The sequence below is a fragment of the Streptopelia decaocto genome, assembly GCF_964273445.1.
Source record: "Streptopelia decaocto genome assembly, chromosome: 1".
Classification (NCBI taxonomy): domain Eukaryota; kingdom Metazoa; phylum Chordata; class Aves; order Columbiformes; family Columbidae; genus Streptopelia; species Streptopelia decaocto.
This window is the reverse complement of record NC_138663.1, coordinates 66239830-66257825: the sequence shown is the minus strand read 5'-3', so window position 1 is coordinate 66257825 and position 17996 is coordinate 66239830. Positions and strand designations below refer to the sequence as shown.

The following is a 17996-nucleotide window of genomic DNA, read 5'->3' as shown; positions in this document are numbered from 1 at the left end:
TGGAACTTGGTAGCTCTTCTTTCGTGAACAATGAAATTCCACTAGCTTCCACTTTCAGAGCCCAAATGGTTCTTTTTTTAGACTAAACCAAATCCAAAACAGCTACAGATTTTTAAATTAGTTCTTTCACTTTCTGCTGCCAGCTATTCTGAACAATGCCATAATGACTTCCCAATAACCAAAGCTCCCTGTTACGCTCAAGTCACATACTTTTATTACTTCCTAGTTTACAAAATGTCTCACTGTTATGCTGAAACACCTATCACAACCCTACTTCTCACCCTAATGTACCACTATCAGTTTATCAAATTGAGTTTCAGCTCTTAGCATACAAAGGCCAAAGGTTTAGCTGCCATGTAGCAATATAACAAACAGTAGTTATGCCGAAGCGTAACAACCAAGAATAGCTGGAGTTTCACAGATCATTTTGACAATACTCCAGGCAAAACTACAGCTTCAACCCGGATAGAACGGCATTGAGCCGAATTGCTCTTCCTCTGTCTGATCTTTCCAGGAACACAAGTATACATACAAAGTTTGAGTAGTTCTTGAACTGTACCTCAGCAACGCACTTCGGACACCTCCAGTCACCCTTGGGTACATCAGGTAAAGGAGGAATCAAGCAAAAGGTGTGATAGCTGTCATCACATCCATCACACAGTAGCAGTTTGTCCTCATTATTTCCTCTGCCACAGAATAAGCAAACATACAGATCAACCTGTGGAGAGAAAAAAAGTTCAGAAAAATCTTTTCCCACCTAGAAACTGCCTTCTTTAAACTAAGGAACAAACGATGAAATTGTGAAGTCTGATATATGAACAGAGTCTCCTCTGGTTTTTAAGAAAAGCTGATAATGAAAAACTATGCTTCATTTTTCTAAAGCAGTAATACATGATGGGCAGGGAGACTTCGGGTGCTGCAAAATAACTATTCGGTTCAGTTGGACAATTATTTTCTACATAACTTGAAGCAGCACCTCATTTAGATTATTATAAGGCAGAAGAGTATGTAACATTTTTTCAAATTTCATGCTCTCCCTTCTCTTCGAGTCTCTATAATGGAAAACAAGTCAAACTAAACCCCTACGAAGAGCACACAGCTGAGGAATATCTTCAAAAACTATTTCAGAAACATACATGCCATTACTTAAAACAGTACAGTGATTATCTCTGCAATTGAAAAGAAGAGATAACAAAACCCACAAACCTATAGATTTCAATCTAAAAATCCAAGGGGAAGGGAAGGAAACTGCATGTAAAGGTACCAACTTCTTTCTCATTTACTCCAAAATAAAGGATAAAACTCCAAATGATAAGTGAGAAGTATTAAACTGAATACAATAGCAAACAGTTTTCACAGGTGTCTGTCCAAGATAATCACTCAACAAGAACAACACTGACTGGGAGATATTCTCCGGGACCAAAGATAAAACCATATCAACAGGTTTCAAATTTTCTTTGCTGTTGCTTCCTGTAACATTCAAAGGACCTTTAATTTAATATAAACATTTAATATAGTACTGAAGATCTGTAACATAATCTATATGAAGAAACTTCATTACTTTAGCACAGCTAAAAAATTTATCTTATGCATAAATTTTTAATAACAACATGAAATTCGTGAATAACCCTTGCTCCAAGCCCTGCTACTACTCCTGTCAGTCAGTAGGCAACTCAGGCTATGCGTAGTGCCTTTATGCAGCTCAAAATAACACCACAAGTGGTGTACTTGGTTTTTGGGGGTCTGTTAGTTTCATCAAGATGTCACAAAAATGCATGCTTTTCAGCTGATTAGGCTTACACAGTTGTGTTAAATACTTGATGTCAATCCCATCTTGGTTACACCAACCTAGTTAATTATGCAACTTCCTAGCTATGCAATACTACACTTCTTAAGAAGACTGCTCAGGTTTCGTAAGAAACAATTTTTTTAAATAATGCAGTTCTATTAATACACACGATTTTCACTTTTTAAAAAAAATTCCAGCCTCCTGGAATATCATGTCTGTCTAAAACACTGAACGAGTTGCTTTTGTTTCAAGTATACGAAATGGAGAGGGTACCCTTAGCAGACACTTCCAGATTCTCTTCCTAAAACTAAAAATGCATTAAAATGGCAATCATAAGAGGAGGCTATTCTATGATACTCACTAGTTACCTATCACTGATAATACCTTTTTCTCTCCAAATTCATATTACCATATGCAATCTTTTTTACGTCAGCCCAAGGGATGATTTGTAAATTACAAAGACTGCACTGAAATACATATTCACAACAATCTGTGATTAGACAATAAGCACAAATAAGCCTCCTAACCACCTAACAAAATGCAGTAAGACTATTATGACACATAACTACATCGGGGGGGGGGGGGAGGGAAGAGAGGATAAAAAGGTGTATTTTATTTCATAGTTAGCAAAAAGATGAGAGTATAAACAAAATTGCAGAACAGTATTTTTCAGGTAAAAGTTATATAAGGCTAATGTATGACCTGCACACTTCAAAGACTGCTTTCCTTGAAGATCTCTCATCCAAGTAAAAAAGAAGTGTGGAACCAAATGGTACTAAATTACAGAATTTCACAAGATTATAGTTACAGCAATTCAGTTCCAAAATCGCAGTTCTGTTTCTACAGTATTTTAGTTTTATCTTATAAATAAGAGTAAACGGAACGAGTAAACAAACAGTTTTCCATAAAGAAACAGAGACTAGATAAAAGATTTTTCAATTAAAGCACACCTAAAACAATCACAACACTTACACAGTCTAGGAACACCGTATACTCAGAAATAATAGTACGATTGAAAAAAAATTAAGTCACACAAATTCTAACTTAGCTGCAATGGCACAATGATCTGTTTTTAAATACAGAACTTCTTCCACATTTTTCCCCAGAGGCATTTCTACACATAAAAATATGATTACTAGAGATTTTTGACTGCCTTGGCATTCTATGGTTGAAATTTAAAATGAGCTTTTATAAGTGTTCTCAGGCTAAGGAAAAAAATAACAGCTAAATTATTAGTAAAGGGTCTAAAAAAAAGCATGGATTTTCATTCATGGTTGCATACACATGCTAAATTATGACACTTTAAAAGTAAAATGTGATGTGCTATGAAAGACATTAAGAACAACTATACACTGCTATTCCATGACCAAACATCACAGTGCTAAACAATTCATTTTTCCCCTTATGGGTTCCTCTTGCATGAACTTGCATAATGACTAGTTTCAACTCAGAACAGAAAAGACATGAAAGCTGGAATTGCTAAAAAATAACCTCCTGAAGTAATGGAGCGCTTTAAAATATCTTTTAAGGAAGCTAAGTAGTATTATATTTGTTCTACCAAACCCATGATCAGCAAGTACCTTCACATTGCAATATTCTTCCTGTCTGAAAGATGAAAACAAAAACTTAGAGCATAAATTATTTTTCAAAATACTGTTCATTCTTCCCACAACAGTATCATCTGCTGCAGCGTCCCTCCATTTATCTACTTTGGGGGCACAGGGGGATGTTTTAGAAGCGAAAAATGTTATAAATCAATCAATTTCTTATTATCAGAAATTGCAACAAAGGAATCAAACTTACAAAGTTGACAGAAAGAGTTCCTTTGCGTTGCCTCATCTGCATTCCAAATGCTTCTGATCTGGTTCCCTTGCGTCTTCGTGTCACCTCATCTTGAAATAAAATAAAGTTAAATGTCATGAATATCACAACAAGATAGACTTAACTTGCAAAAACAACACAGATGTCCAACCTGGTACCCTGCCTTTTGTATCAGAAACTACCTGACAGTCCAAAGCAAATAAAAATGCCTTCTTATACCTGGCCAAGTTAAAATAAACAGGGATTAGGAAAATGTATTTTGCTTATCCTCACAGGTGATGCCAATTGCCTCAGGAAATAGAGCGAATTACACCAATAATTTGTGGACTTAGCTGGTAGGATCAGTTCCAGCACTGTCAAACCCTGTTTTCCCTTCCAGCTACTCATTTCATACAACAGCTGCTTAATTGTTATTGTTACTATATAATACATAAAGAGCTGAAACCATGCCAAGTTACATGAAGCACCCTGTAAATCTCTCTCATGAACAAAACCCTAGAATACTTAGCTTTATTTTCCAGTTATAATGATTTGCTCACTTCTTAATGTTGTCTCTACAGACACACAGAAGATTTAACAGCCTTGTTACTTTACACAGCAATAATCCCAAGCTTTAATTACCCTCTTTATCCTTTGCTCCCAAAGCCAGTCCCATCATCTTGGGTCCAGCTCCAAAGATCTGCAGCTTCTTCAGTTCAGTATTTCTACTCATTTCTCCTGCCTCCGACTAAAAATAAAAACAAGACCACATCAGCATAAACCACCAATATTTCCCCTTCAAGTCTCTTCGTAATTTGTTTATATTGCATTCTCCCACAACATCAGATCATCAAAAGAAAGAAAACAGAGGCATGAAAAGGTAGGATTTTCTGTTGCTAAAGCCAATGAACAAACGTATACAAAATAAAAGACAGCATTTTTGTCCCAACTTTCCCAATTATTTCCCATTTAGTTCACAGATACACTCTTTCAACAGGATTTTTTAATCTGCTTCCTTGAGTAGACACATACACATGACACTAATGAGTTCCAACCTACTTCCTTCAGCTTGGCTGCTCCTGGGTTTATTTGTGATGAAATGTTATGAGTACAAATCTTGAAATCACAAAATCAGAGATGAAAAGACCCATTAGGACATAACTCCATGGCCGCTGCCAGTGCCGTTTCTGAAGGTGTCCTGCTCAACTGAACTTATCCTTGTTTCCCATTTCTCACCTACCTCATTTGCCCACATCATTGGCACTAACCTAACCGCAAAAAAGAAGCTCCGTATTCTGTTTTTATCCGCAATGCAATTACCTTAGTATTTTTCTTTCTGTTGCCTCCTTATACTTTGAACGCCCTTTATAAACTGATATAGAAGGCCACTAAATTATAAGCATTTGCAATCTTTCTCCTGAGATTTACTCATCTTTAAGATCTTGGCAAACCCATCTAATTCCAACGAGGGTATCTTCAAGTAACTTGAAGATATGTCACCTGTTATTTTCTACAGAGTTATGGCCTGATGTATCATGCATGAAATAAGCTCCCTTAGGGCGACAAGCATTCAGTTTTTAATCAATAAACAACAACAAAAAAAACCTTCCCCAAAAATATTTAAAATACATTCAAATGCACTCTCAGTAAAACTTAAAGAGAAGATTATTTCAATTTATTCTTGCTTCCGGAACACATTAAAAGAGATATCATTTCCTAGACATTATTACTCTAAGGAATTTTTAGCAATATCTAGAATCCCTGTTCCCACTGAACTGTGTACGTAGTATGCTAACCAGCGTCTTTCCAAACTGATTATTGTTCATATTCTAATTTTGAACATTCATGAATTCTATGTTGTTATTGTATTATTTTCACTTTAGATGTGTGTCGCTAACTTTGTAAGTCCACTCTGAAATTGCACACTACCTGGCAATCTTTTCTCATAAATTCCTCACTTTTTGGCTAACAAGCCTTAAGGAAAGAGAGTTTTTCTCTGTACAGGAAAGCCTGCTACTTGGAGACTTCATAGTCCCTCAGTTCCCATTTGAAATTCATTAACAGCTCATCCATTCTCTCGACTAATTGAAGCTGACAGAATCAACCCACATTACGTTTCTCAGCACAGCACAATTTTCCATAATTTCAGCAAGATTTTTGAATTATCTACACAATTTCTCTCTCCTGCTATTGTGACCCAAGACAATCTTCCCAATACCTGAAAAATAGATTTACTTCTAGTAAATATGATAGTAAAAGATTAATGTGCCGCAACCACTCTACAGTTTTACAGCTTTACCTGAATTCCACTAAATCTAAGTGGATTCAATCCATTCATGCTCAGGTGGAAAAGGCTATACAGTTTTCAAAAAGAACAGGTTGAATATTGAAATTGAAATGTTTGTTTTTTAAATCAGATTCTTACATAACCTTATGAACACTGCCAGGATATTGCTAGTTTAAGTTGTGAATGCCAAAAGCGTTCAGAAGCCTCAATAAGTAGTCTTTCTGTGGTATCCTTTAAGACTGCTTAAAAACATCAAATTCAAAACTGTGAGCACATGGAGGCAGAAATCTTGCATTCCTTGCCATTTTCTCATCGGTAGCAGCACAAACTCCTTTACACTTTCGCATTATATTTTATCCATATAACAAAAAGCAAAATGAACTTGATTAAACTGCAGTTCTATTCTCAGCTCCTCTTCTTCCTGAAGGATGCAGGCTGATATCTTTGTTTCTTTTACCTTCCCAAATGGAAGAACAACCCAAAGGCTTGTATATGGCCAAATTGTAATAGCATGATCCAGTTACACTGGATTTACAAACTATCTTTTTTCTATTGTTCTACTCTCATCAACTTTGCAACATTTGAATCTCCACCCCTTCACCCCAATACAAAAAACAGAGCAGTTACAAACAATAACCAAAAAATATATGTGTTTGGGTCATTTATCGCGATCTCCGAGAGCTCTTTTGTTTCACACAATTGTTCTCATGGAAATAAACCTTTCAAATTAAAAATATGAAGCTCATTTTATAAATTCAGTTATTCTGAAACCACACAAATTTGTAGAAGAAACCTGAAAGAGGATACATTACTTTGAATTCACTTTAGTTTTTCAGAAATTTCTCTGCATGTTGAGTTAATATCATTTAGAAAGGCAGTGCTTCATTATTTTTTGTTTCAGTACTGCATATCTCTACCAGAAATCATCATGATGTAATCCCATTAGACAAATCCCTTGCCAGTTAAAGTACACTCTAACAGATGATCTATGAAGATATAGTACTCTTTCCTAAGAAAAAAAGTATTCTCCTAAATTTAACCTTTCCTTAACGATATTCTCCTTTCCTAATCTGAATTCATTCTACTTTTTGTTGTCCTTTTCTTTACAAGCCTTTAGAAATTCAGTTGCCCTTCTCCAGTTTTCATTTGTGACAGCCTTCTTCAAAGAAAAAGGAAAGAGAATGAAGCATTAACTTTCTTTTTGAGTAGAATCTCTCATCACCAAACTATCTTCTTCCTATTCAGAGCCAATGTATTCAACTGACATTTGATTGTAGCATCCAAAGCCTCCCAACCCATCTTTCACAAAGGAGAATTGTCATTACATATTTTCTTTCATTTTTCACTTTCTCTAAAAATTCAAAAGTTTGCTTTTCGAAAGTCTGTGACCCCCTTCTACTGCTGAGGATCTTAGCTCATTTCTGTAATTTATGACTATTATCTTTATGCTCTTTTATTCATCACCCATTCTTCAGTAAGCTATCTGCAAGAAGAAAACAGAGGATTTTTGGAGAGTACTTTCAGCATTTGGAAGAAATCTACTGAGATGCAGAGGTCAGTGCAGTTACCCATGCTCACTACCGAGGCACTGGACTACTCCGCACACTACACACAAATCATTCAGATGTTTCAGCTGGAGCAGAGTGACATTTATTTAGGTTTTTACATTAGCTGCACATTGCCTGTGCTCTGAAGACTATCTAGACAATCTCTGGTACAATTTCAAGTATGCACTCAAACAATAAACAGAGCCCTGTCTACAATAAGGAGGTGTACTGAAATCTGGAACAATTTCTCAGCATTCCCCAGATATTTACACTTCTACCATTTGGGGCTACTGCAGACAAATCTCCGTTTCTAAATACAGTTCCAAAGTTGACTTAAGAGTTACACATAGCTTTCAACACAGCCAAAAAGTATTTCTCCTGGCTATGCAAGTAGGTTTTTCCTGCCTGAAAGAACTCATTTCAGCCATTTTAATAAATGTAATGCCTAAAAGATAGTGTGGCTACAGGCCTAATAAAAGGCATTTAAATATAAGTATTTATTTTTTGCAGCTGATCCAAGTAAAATCACCTCTCTCCATTTCTGAAATGCAGCCCGTTTAAATGAAACGAAACAGATATACTATGCCAGGATCACCACAGAATTTTTGTTTTTCAATAAGAGGAAATGAGAAGTACCATTATTCTACTGAAATCAGTAGGAGGAAAGAACCTACAGGATCTTAATAACGCAGTGGTGCTTCTATACCATGTATGAGAAAAAGGTCATACTGGCATTATCTCACAAGATTCATTCAAATCCAAAGCAGAATTCCACAGAACAAATAACTGCTGCAGTTCCTGCAGCACTCTGTTTTTCTGGATAGGTCACTAACAATACATGGTTTGAGAGAACTGGTAAGATCACAGGCTGGGATGCATAGTTATAAGGTTATGATAAATAAATATCAAGGCAGCTTCAGTAAATTGAGAAAACAGACTAAAAAGACAATGTAGTCTAAGTCAATCATGACATCAGAGAAAAAGACAGAAGCTTATAAAGGATACTCAAGTATCTCAGTGACAAGAACAAAAGCAGTTTAAAAGCATTTGGAAAAAAAAAAAAACACCACAATTTTGTCGTGGTTAAAACAAATCTAGAATGGCATTAAGCAAGTTTGTTGTGTACAAAACTAGCTTTCACCCATGTTCTGGTGACCGGCCAGCAGGGAGCCACTCAACTTGTTGGGCAGAGTCTTAGGATGACACCTGAAACAGATTTGTCAAAAGCAGCGCAACAGAAGCAATGGAGCCACCAGGACAAGCCTCCAAGATTATTTCTACTGGTATAGCATTTAAAATGGCGGTGATTCGGTTTGAATTGAGACTTCTTGTGAGCTACTCCCAGGATTTTATATCACCTAGTAGAATATCAGATATTTCTAGAACACTGCTAATCCAGAAGAAAATGAACCGCTTTCCAGCAGAAAAACTGTGGAAATCCCATATAGTTCCAGCCATCCCTGAGCACCTGCCCTCAATGTGTTTCATTTCTTCACAAAAACAGTCTTGTCCAGCTTGAGATAATTAGTGCCAAGTGCAACTCCCACAATTAATAAAGACGTACTGAAACATATTTGCATTCATATAATTAAATGGCAAAAATTAAAAACGCTTTCCAAACTTTGCACCATTAGAAGCTTTAACATCATTTCACAAATGGCTTTTTAACCGCTTAGTTTTCAAAGATATGTTCACTGCAGAGGTACCTAGACCACTTGTCAATAAGTAGCTTTTTAAAGATTTGAGATAAACAGAGCATCTACCAGAAGCAAACCAGGCCTCAGAGAGACATCCTTCTCTGGATTTGATTTAAATGAAGACTGCTTCCTGCTGGTGCTTTTCAGCAGGCTCCCACAGCCAGACAAAGGCTGTTGCACTGCCAATGCTGCTGTGCTGGTGGAAGGAATAAGCATTCTCTGCCCTACTTAGGAGACAATTAACAGGGTACCTGGGATTTGATGCGCCTGGTTCTCTTGAGCACGACGTTCATCCTTGAAGCCTGCTTTGGGGAAGCCTGGGCATCTGAGCTGAGATCCTCAGCCTCCACTTTTTCCTTAAGGTCCAAGTTTGGCTTTTGGATGCCCTAGAGGATCAGAGCACAGGACACCAGGTTGAATGATCAAGTGGTACTGATCATTCCACGGTCTGTGAATCATTTTGTTTGCTAAGAAAGAGGATGAGTGAAATCACACAGTATTACACATGCCATTTGGACAAGAGACCAATGAATCCACACACTCTTCAAATAAGGAAACTGAATCTCAACTGCCAGCTTATCAAGAGACAGAGACATCTTTCCAATTAATCTTTTTTTTTTTTTTTTCCCTGTTTTCTTTCCCAGTAGGGTTCGTCTCAGTCCTATAAAGAAATGGCTACCAGAAAATAACTACACGAAGTCACATTACAATTTCTAGCACTATTCTGTCACAGGTAGGCTTGAGGGCAATTCTAGGTTCATTTACATACCTAAAGCTTCTAAAAGCATAGACCCTATGTCCTACTTTCGTACGCAATAACAAGTAGCATGCTACGTGCAGCTCAGATCCCTTCTTCATACACTGAAAGAAAAGCATCTCACCATGAGGCTGACCCCAGACTGGAAGAGCTCATAGGGGTATAAGAGCCGTTCATAATGAGACTTGAGTAATGACCCTGTGCCTTTTCCTGGCAGGTAGCCAAGCCGACTTGCCACTTTAGACCATTTCTTCTCTTTAGTGACTACTTCAAAGCCTCCTTTGCTGGCAACAATCTGAAACACATAAATAAAAAAGTTAGGGGTTTTGAGCTGCTCTCATGACCTTGCATAAACCAAGAATCAATTAAACCAATGAAATGTTAAAAAGTTCTATTGAAAAGTAACAGAATCCCAAATTTAGTTTTTGCTTCCTGAAGGAACTAGTACTTCAATAACTAAGCACTTACTTTGCCTCATTACTTAATAGACTTAACATGACAATTTTCCTAGTGAATGTACATTGCATACTGTTCTAGACAGGAGGAGTCCAACAGTTAAGATTTATGACATGTTGGAAAGAACACAAACCCCACCGTCAGAAGAAGCTGTAAAGTTAACTCTCTCACCAGACTTGTTTTCTGATGCAAAACACAAGTCTGGCCAGGAGTGAAGGCCACTCTAACAGACCCCAGGTAGAAGGGAATGTTGGAGCTCATAACTTCAGACTTACAGAAACTCTCGCAAAACCCCAAATGGAAAAGAGACTACTGTAAAAAGAAGAGAAACTGAATTTACCTTCCAATTAACTCAATCTAGTTTTTACACCTGACTTCAGTTGGTCTGGGTCTAGTAATTACCATACAGAACTATCACTGCTTACATGTAACAAATACATACACAGAATGAAAAACAACACATCGCTTGACTCTAAGCAATGATCGTAACAGCATATGAGTTGCTTCCTCAGAAACACTGGCCACATTTCCACTGCCTCCATTCCCTTTACATTTTCACCGCCAAGAAGCTTAAAACTCAAACAAATTATAATTTTGTTTGTAAGACTAATAGCATTTCTGCAACAGTGTAGTTTTGCATTAGGTTTCTTTACACATGAGGACCAAATTTCATGCTTGATGTTTCACAGACTGTTAGAAACGTCGACACAAAAACATTTTGTTACTGGAGTGAAATTTATGGTTTACTTTTGAGGCTGAAGTAAATTCAAAAATCTAATTGTGACAGCGACAAATAAATTAGTAAATGCTGGTTCCTCTTATAACCAGAAATAGCTAAACTTAGAGAAAACAGATAATATTAATAATCATTATTTTTCCTCATATTTACATGTAAGTACTAGAAAAGCCATTTTAAATGAAACTATTTCTAAACTTCAACTTATCTTCAAAATACCCATGCAAATTTGATTTCTAGAATTACCTATACATGAACAATGACTACAGAAGCCACTAAGTAATTAAATAAGCTTAGACCTAAATATCTGCAATAAACCAAAATGTTCCAGTTCATAACAGCAACCTAGATATTTCCCAGTACCACTATTATATTCCGCATTTCCCAGCAAACCACCATGGACAGGAAAAGAGAAAAAAAAACCTGAAAGGCATTTCATCAATCTTTCTCTGCATTTTATCAGTCATTCTAGACTATTCAAAAGACTGACTTCTTTCCTTAAAAATAAAATATATTCAGATCTTTACACATCTACTTACCTACAAGAAAGAAATCTTGACTCAGAATGGAAACCGATGCTCTAACCTAGAAGCACTAGAACTACCTTACCTTAATTCTTTACCTTGCAAGAAAAAAATCTGCCTATTTATATTAATAATCCATCCTTAACAGGTAAGTTTGTAACAGCACATATATTTTAGCAATGCAAAGGTAAATTCCAACAAGGATTTTAAATATGTGCAAACTTCGGAAAAAAAAAAACAACACACCAAACATAACTATAGTAGTATAAATTTCTAGCCAGCCTTAAGCCTAGCCTGTTTTGGAATTTAATTAAAATAATTATTCCAGAAGTTCACGTTGTAAACCCTCAAGGATGCATGTTTATGTCATGCAGCAAACCTCTATAGGGAAAGAGGAGGGACCAATTACAACAGCAATTCATTACAGAATTGCGATGTCAGGAGCAGAACTGCATGCAAGTATACCACTGCCTGCTCAAAAACCACCTTGAAATCCTGTGGCTCTACCACATGTAAAAAAGGAGAACTAAGAAGTGGTTACCTGGCATCAGGATGTCCAAGCTGTGTACAAGGTAATGAATAAATGCTGTATAGAATCCAATCAAAGTCAACGGATTTAACTGTGCTTGACATGTCTGCCATAACCATTCAGCTTAAAAATTCTCTTTCACTGTATTTTTTTTCTACACTTTCATTTGATCTGTGTGTTAATGAGATTAATGCTGTAAAACAAGCCTTCCCTGTTGTTTGGCTTCTTGAACTTGAATGAAAAACGAGGTCTGAGTCAGACCAAGATCTACTATTGCTTACTCACCTTGCTCAGACCGTAGAGATCCAGTATTTTTCTTTCTACTACAGGGATTTTTAAATTGGATCCTTGGAGTTCCCAAAATTTTGCTAACTGATCCAAGAAGTCCAGCTTCACTCTTGTCATTGCCTGCAATCAACAAAGACAAATGTGTATGTCCCAAAATGAGCATGAAAAAAACATGAAAAGTTTTTATAGTGTTTACATTTTCGAAGTGCAACTCAGCAAGCAAAGTATTTCTTATTCATGTAAAAAAAAAACAAACAAAACAAAACAACAAAAATATAAATATTGATAAAAACAAGTATCTTTTCAAACAGTAATTCATATATGCTTTTCTCACCAAACTCTTACCAAACAATTTCTTGGTTTGAAAACAAAATGCATACTTATGAAAAAAATCAGCATTCCAGGGAGAAACACAAGAGCAATTATTAAAATATATATTGGAGGGGAGAAGGAGAGTTACTAAGAGCTTTTATATATACGTTAACCATGCAGAAGGGCCTCCTCCCTTGCATATTTTTGGAGTACTCAAATCACTTTCCATAAGGAGACCCATTTACAAGCCAAATGATACATGACATTTTGTTGTATGCACAGAGAAAGGCCTTGAGAAATGTTGTATAGAAAAGGAAAAACCAGGACAGAATGGAACTCTTACTGCTTTCAAGAAAGCTCCCATACATTTTTGAATCATAAAATTAAACTAGTATAATAAGCCTATTAAAAAAAATCCGTTCATTTTAAGGCTTAAAAGGCATTACCAAGACAGTATAAGGTAACCAGAAGCTTCAGAACAGCAGTAAATGTTTTAAGAAAAAAAAAATTCATTGCTGTAGAGCTCTGAAGGCTAGACACTGGCAGCTCTTACTTATACAACATGGTATTTGGCATTCATTTTAGGCATTTCCAGTTGAATATGAAAAACTCTTGTGGTTATTTTGGGTAATAAAATAAACCCCAGACTTTTCTCAAAGCCGTGGAGAGTTATTTTATATGAACTCTGCCACTGCCAAGTATAAACACTGATGTGGTCTACGGGTTTCTAAAGTCTACCCCATTCAGAAACCTGCCAAGATACAAATCTCAAGCAAGGAAACCTACTCTTTCAGTGCAAACACAAAATTATATCAACAGTGGAAAAGCTCACCTCCAGTTCATTCAGGCGCTGAATTCGTGGAGTGAAACGAAAACTTTGTACTTCACATGCAAATGGAGGCTGCCAATCCTAAACAGAGACAGAAAGACATTTTATGGATTCAAGAAACTTCTCAAACACTGTGCAAAACAGAAGACCCTAACAACGTCTGAGTAAACAAGCTCCCAATAGTAGAAGAGTTTCTCAGTACAACTGGTTATATAATTTTCCAATTTTAATACTTTCTTCTCCTTTTAAAATAATGTTCTTCCTACTATATTTTAGTTTGATAAAAGAGATCCTCACAGAATTAAAGATATAAAAGAAAATAAGATTCAAAGCATTTCAGTATGCATTATCTTACACTGAGTTTAAATACGAGAGATAGACTGTAGCTTGTTATTTATTTACTTTTTTAAAAGTTCCATATATCCTGCATGTTGCAAAATTCTCACCATCAACAGAGGCAAACACTAAATAAAGCACATTATTATGCATGTAGTTTTTTTCCTGTTTGTCTACAGTCATTTCCATAAAGAGAAGACCACCAGTCAGGAGTCCAACTCTTTAACATAAATATAGCCTTAAATAAGGACTTTCTCAACACAGTCACCACTCAGTTCAACCCAGAGTGCCTCTTAGCCCCATTTCTCAAAACCATGCTACAATGTCAAAACATAATTCAGCTTTTTAATACTTTTTAAGAAAGCTTAAGTTATAGTGGATTGTCTACCTGGCAGTAAATACAAGAGAGTAAGGACACCCCACACTAAGTATTTATTATGTGCACTGCTGCAGCATATAAAGGCCTCAAGCCCGATCGTAAAATATTTACAGCTTCTACTAACAGAAAAGAATAATAAATCAGTAAGGTTGGTATAAGGTCTCCAATTGAGTCCTTATTGCGGGTTGCAAATCAACCTGACGCATGCATCCTGCAAAACCCTGCAATGCAAACAGCTAAGCAATCATGGAGAAATACAAATGCGTTCAACGGCCAGGAAAGTTCTAGTTATTCTCAATGAACAGGATCTGGATCAGTTTCTTGTGGCCTCTCAACCTAAGCCATTCTGCTTATTTTAGAAAGGGCAGCCCCTTGGAGGTCAAGTTTTCAGCATGTCATTAAATCAACTAAACAGATCCCAGCAACCCAGACAAGTCAGGAGAGGAAGGATCATGAAATCTAATCGGCAACCCCCGTATCCAAGTTGTTCTCAGTTACATGCCTTCTTTTCAGGTTTTTTCTTCTATCAATACCTTCTACTCTTTTATTTTACAACTACAGTTAAAGTTTATTTGTACTTTACTTATTAAGTGATCCAACCTCCTTTTGCTAAATTGCCTGATGTTCTCATCTAAATGGCTTACCAGGTCACAGTGCAAGCAATCATAAAATAATGATCAAGCCACTGGAGAGATTACACTTCTGCTTCTAAACTGTTATGCATAAACATAATTCCCCTGCATAAACAGGTTGATTTTGCACTTTTATTAACAGTTTAAATATTCTGTCTATAAACAATAATCCATTAAAAAGAAATACCCTTCCTCCTCTCTCTCGTGGAGCACACGCCTGATTTCATCTACAATGCCTTTGCATTTTTCACAAGTAGACTGTTGGATTGTTTTTTTTTTTTTTAAAGTAAAAAGAGCATGAAGTCCTGGACACCGCCATGCACTGCTGGCTGCTCACCCGCTCCAAAACGACCTTTACAAAACCCAGATTTGAGGTCAAAGCCTATAGAGGTTCTTCGGTGTCCCTGGCAGAGAGACCGAGGCCTATGGAAGGCGACACACGAAACCTCAGGAGTGGGGGAAGGGGCTCCCCGGGTCCCCACGTCCATCGCTCGGCCACCGAGACCCCAGGCCCGCTCAGACCTCCCGACGAACCCCTCCCGGCCACCCTGGGCCCGGCCCGGGCCCACGCCCTGCCCCCACCCCAGGCAGGTGGTACCTTGGGGGGCCGGATCTTGCAGATGCCGGTTTTCTCGGCCAGGCCACGGATGCGGCCGATGAAGCCGAGCGGGTCGCTGAACTCCTCCCAGCTGGGCTCGAACACGGGGCACTCGGGGGGGGGCACGAACTCGGCCGCGTAGCACGACCCACCACCCCCCGACATGGCCACAGCTGGACGGCGCCGCCGACGGGGGGAGAGCACCGAGTGCCGCGGCGGGGCAGGGCGGGGAGGTGCGGCCGGGGGGGACCCTCAGGGGCGGCCGGCAGGGCTGGGCCAGTGGCCGAGGCGCATCCTCCGGCGGCGGCTGCCGGGCTGCACGGCCACCGGGAAGGCGGGGAGGGGGCGCGGGGCGGCCGTGCGGGGCAGCGGGGCGGCTGCTACCGAGTGTTGTTGTCCCGTCCCCCGGGGCTGCCTCCCCCCTCTCGCTCGCCCCTCTCGCTCGCGTTCCAGCTCGCCGGAAGTTACGCGTCTGGATTTGAGCCCTCCCCCGGAAACAGAAACCGCTGTTGCCTTCCGATCCAAAAAATAGTCCCTCCGCTACTCTCCTGGCGAGGAGGCTCCCAGCGCTGAGGAACCGGCCGCCTCCCGGGCCCGCCGCTCCCGGCAGCACTCCTCCGATAGCGACACCGCTCCGCCCACCACACCTCAGCACACCCTACGGCGCGGCCGGGGCAGGACGGGGTCGGAAGGGGGTGGGGGGGGTCGAGGAGGGCGGGGCCGCGGAGGGCGGGGCCGCTGCCGAGGAGGGCGGGGCCTCCTCCACTTCCTCCGCGGAGGAATGTGCGACGAAACTCGGCATATTCACTTCCGGTTCTGAAGGGCCTTTTCGCCCATTGTCTGAGCCGGACGTCAGGAGGAAGACTGGGAGCCCCGCCCCCTCCACCCAGACCCCGCCCACTCTGCGGCCCCTCCCATCCCTCAGACTCCGCCCCCTCCCGCAAGCCCCGCCCCGCGGAGCCCGGGAGGGGCCGCCTGGGCCCTCGGGACTTGTCTCCCGGCGTTTTATGCGGCTTCTTCTCTTTATTGCTTTGAACTTTTGCAGAAAAGGCGCCGCCGGCATTAGCGGCCTTGCCAGGCGGCTGCTCTGGCTGCTCTTTGAGATAAATCTGAATTAACCAGTGCTAACGCCAGTCAACGTGACATTTCTGTTGGCAGTTCCGCAGTCTCCTGCCCAGAGCATCCCTCTCGCTCACTGCTTCTCCCTTGAGGTCTCAGAAGTCGGGTTAGTAATTAACCACGAGGTTGTATTGAAGAGAAGCCGCCAAATTAATGTATACTGTGATTAAGTTACAAAAGACGTACCCATCATTAACCAACTGACATGAGATAAATGCTTTCTGACCACCTGCAAAACAAGTTTTAGATCCTCCTGCATGACAAGAGGGAGACAGAAGATTAAGTAATACATTGTTTAGAAGCAGAGTGCTTAGCTTATAATTAACTAATAATAGATGTAAGTAAGAAATTAAACAATTATAACTAACATCATCAATTATTTCTTAGTATAGATGTATTGTATGCCAAAATTTTCAAAAGCTGTAATGCATATGTAATGATTATGTGAATATAAGCAATGCGAGAGCATCCAGTCTTTGGAGTACTTATGGAGGATGATCCCCAGAGCTCCCCAGCGCCATCAATAAAGAATAACGCTTAACAGTATAATTGTCTCTGCTGTTTATTTCTCCATTTCAGTGTGAAGTACTCCACAAGCAACCCTCAACCTCTGTGTTGCATGTAGATACTCTGCTGATCTCCTCCTCCCCATGTGGAATGTTTTATTTGCAAAGTCAAGTGCTCGGTACCACTTTTACCATTATGACACACTCTTCAAAAGAGAATTGCATGATTTTGAGAGGGGATCTTATCAATGCTTATAAATATCTCAAGGGTGGGTGGGTGTCAAGAGGATGGGACTTGACTCTTTTCAGTGGTGCCCAACAATAGGATGAGGGGCAATGGGCACAGACTGAAGCACAGGAGGTTCCATCTGAATATGAGGAGAAACTTCTTTGAGAGTGTCAGAGCACTGAAAAGGCTGCTCAGAGAGGCTGTGGAGTCTCCTTCTCTGGAGACATTCAAAACCCGCCTGGACACATTCCTGTGCCATCCCCTCTGGGTGAACCTGCTTTAGCAGGTGAGTTGGACTGGATGATCTCCAGAGGTCCCTTCCAACCCCAGCCATTCTGTGATTCTGTGTTTGATTTGGTCTTTTTTTAACCGGATCTCTGCCTTTAGCGTTCACCATACTCCACGTCTCACTTTATTCTTGCTGTTTATTCCAGCTTTGGTCCTGGTGTACTATTTCAGTCTCAGAAAAAGTTAATTTCCTCCTCCTGTTACCATAAGGCTTACAAGATTTGCTTCAGAGAGACTAATACATCGGACTGCACTTCTTCCCTGCCAGATTGAAGAGATGTCACCCACATTTCACAAATGGGAAACAAATGGCTCCAATGCAAACAGTTAATTTTGACAAAAGTTACAGCTAAGAGCA

General features: G+C 39.4%; 1 protein-coding gene across 2 annotated transcripts in view; it reads right to left on the bottom strand.

The window, feature by feature from the left end:
- The window catches only part of KDM5A (lysine demethylase 5A), a 50130-nt gene extending 34176 nt beyond the window's left edge, over positions 1 to 15954 (bottom strand). For both annotated transcript variants that reach the window (XM_082068544.1, XM_082068545.1), the window contains exons 1-8: positions 15497 to 15954; positions 13555 to 13632; positions 12408 to 12530; positions 10002 to 10172; positions 9372 to 9506; positions 4232 to 4337; positions 3593 to 3681; positions 560 to 718 (exon numbers count right to left, since the gene is read on the bottom strand). In XM_082068544.1, coding sequence (XP_081924670.1) covers positions 560 to 718; positions 3593 to 3681; positions 4232 to 4337; positions 9372 to 9506; positions 10002 to 10172; positions 12408 to 12530; positions 13555 to 13632; positions 15497 to 15661 — 1026 coding nt within the window. In that variant the 5' untranslated portion in view covers positions 15662 to 15954. The remainder of the gene's footprint in view (positions 1 to 559; positions 719 to 3592; positions 3682 to 4231; positions 4338 to 9371; positions 9507 to 10001; positions 10173 to 12407; positions 12531 to 13554; positions 13633 to 15496) is intronic.
- Positions 15955 to 17996: the final 2042 nt, after the last annotated feature.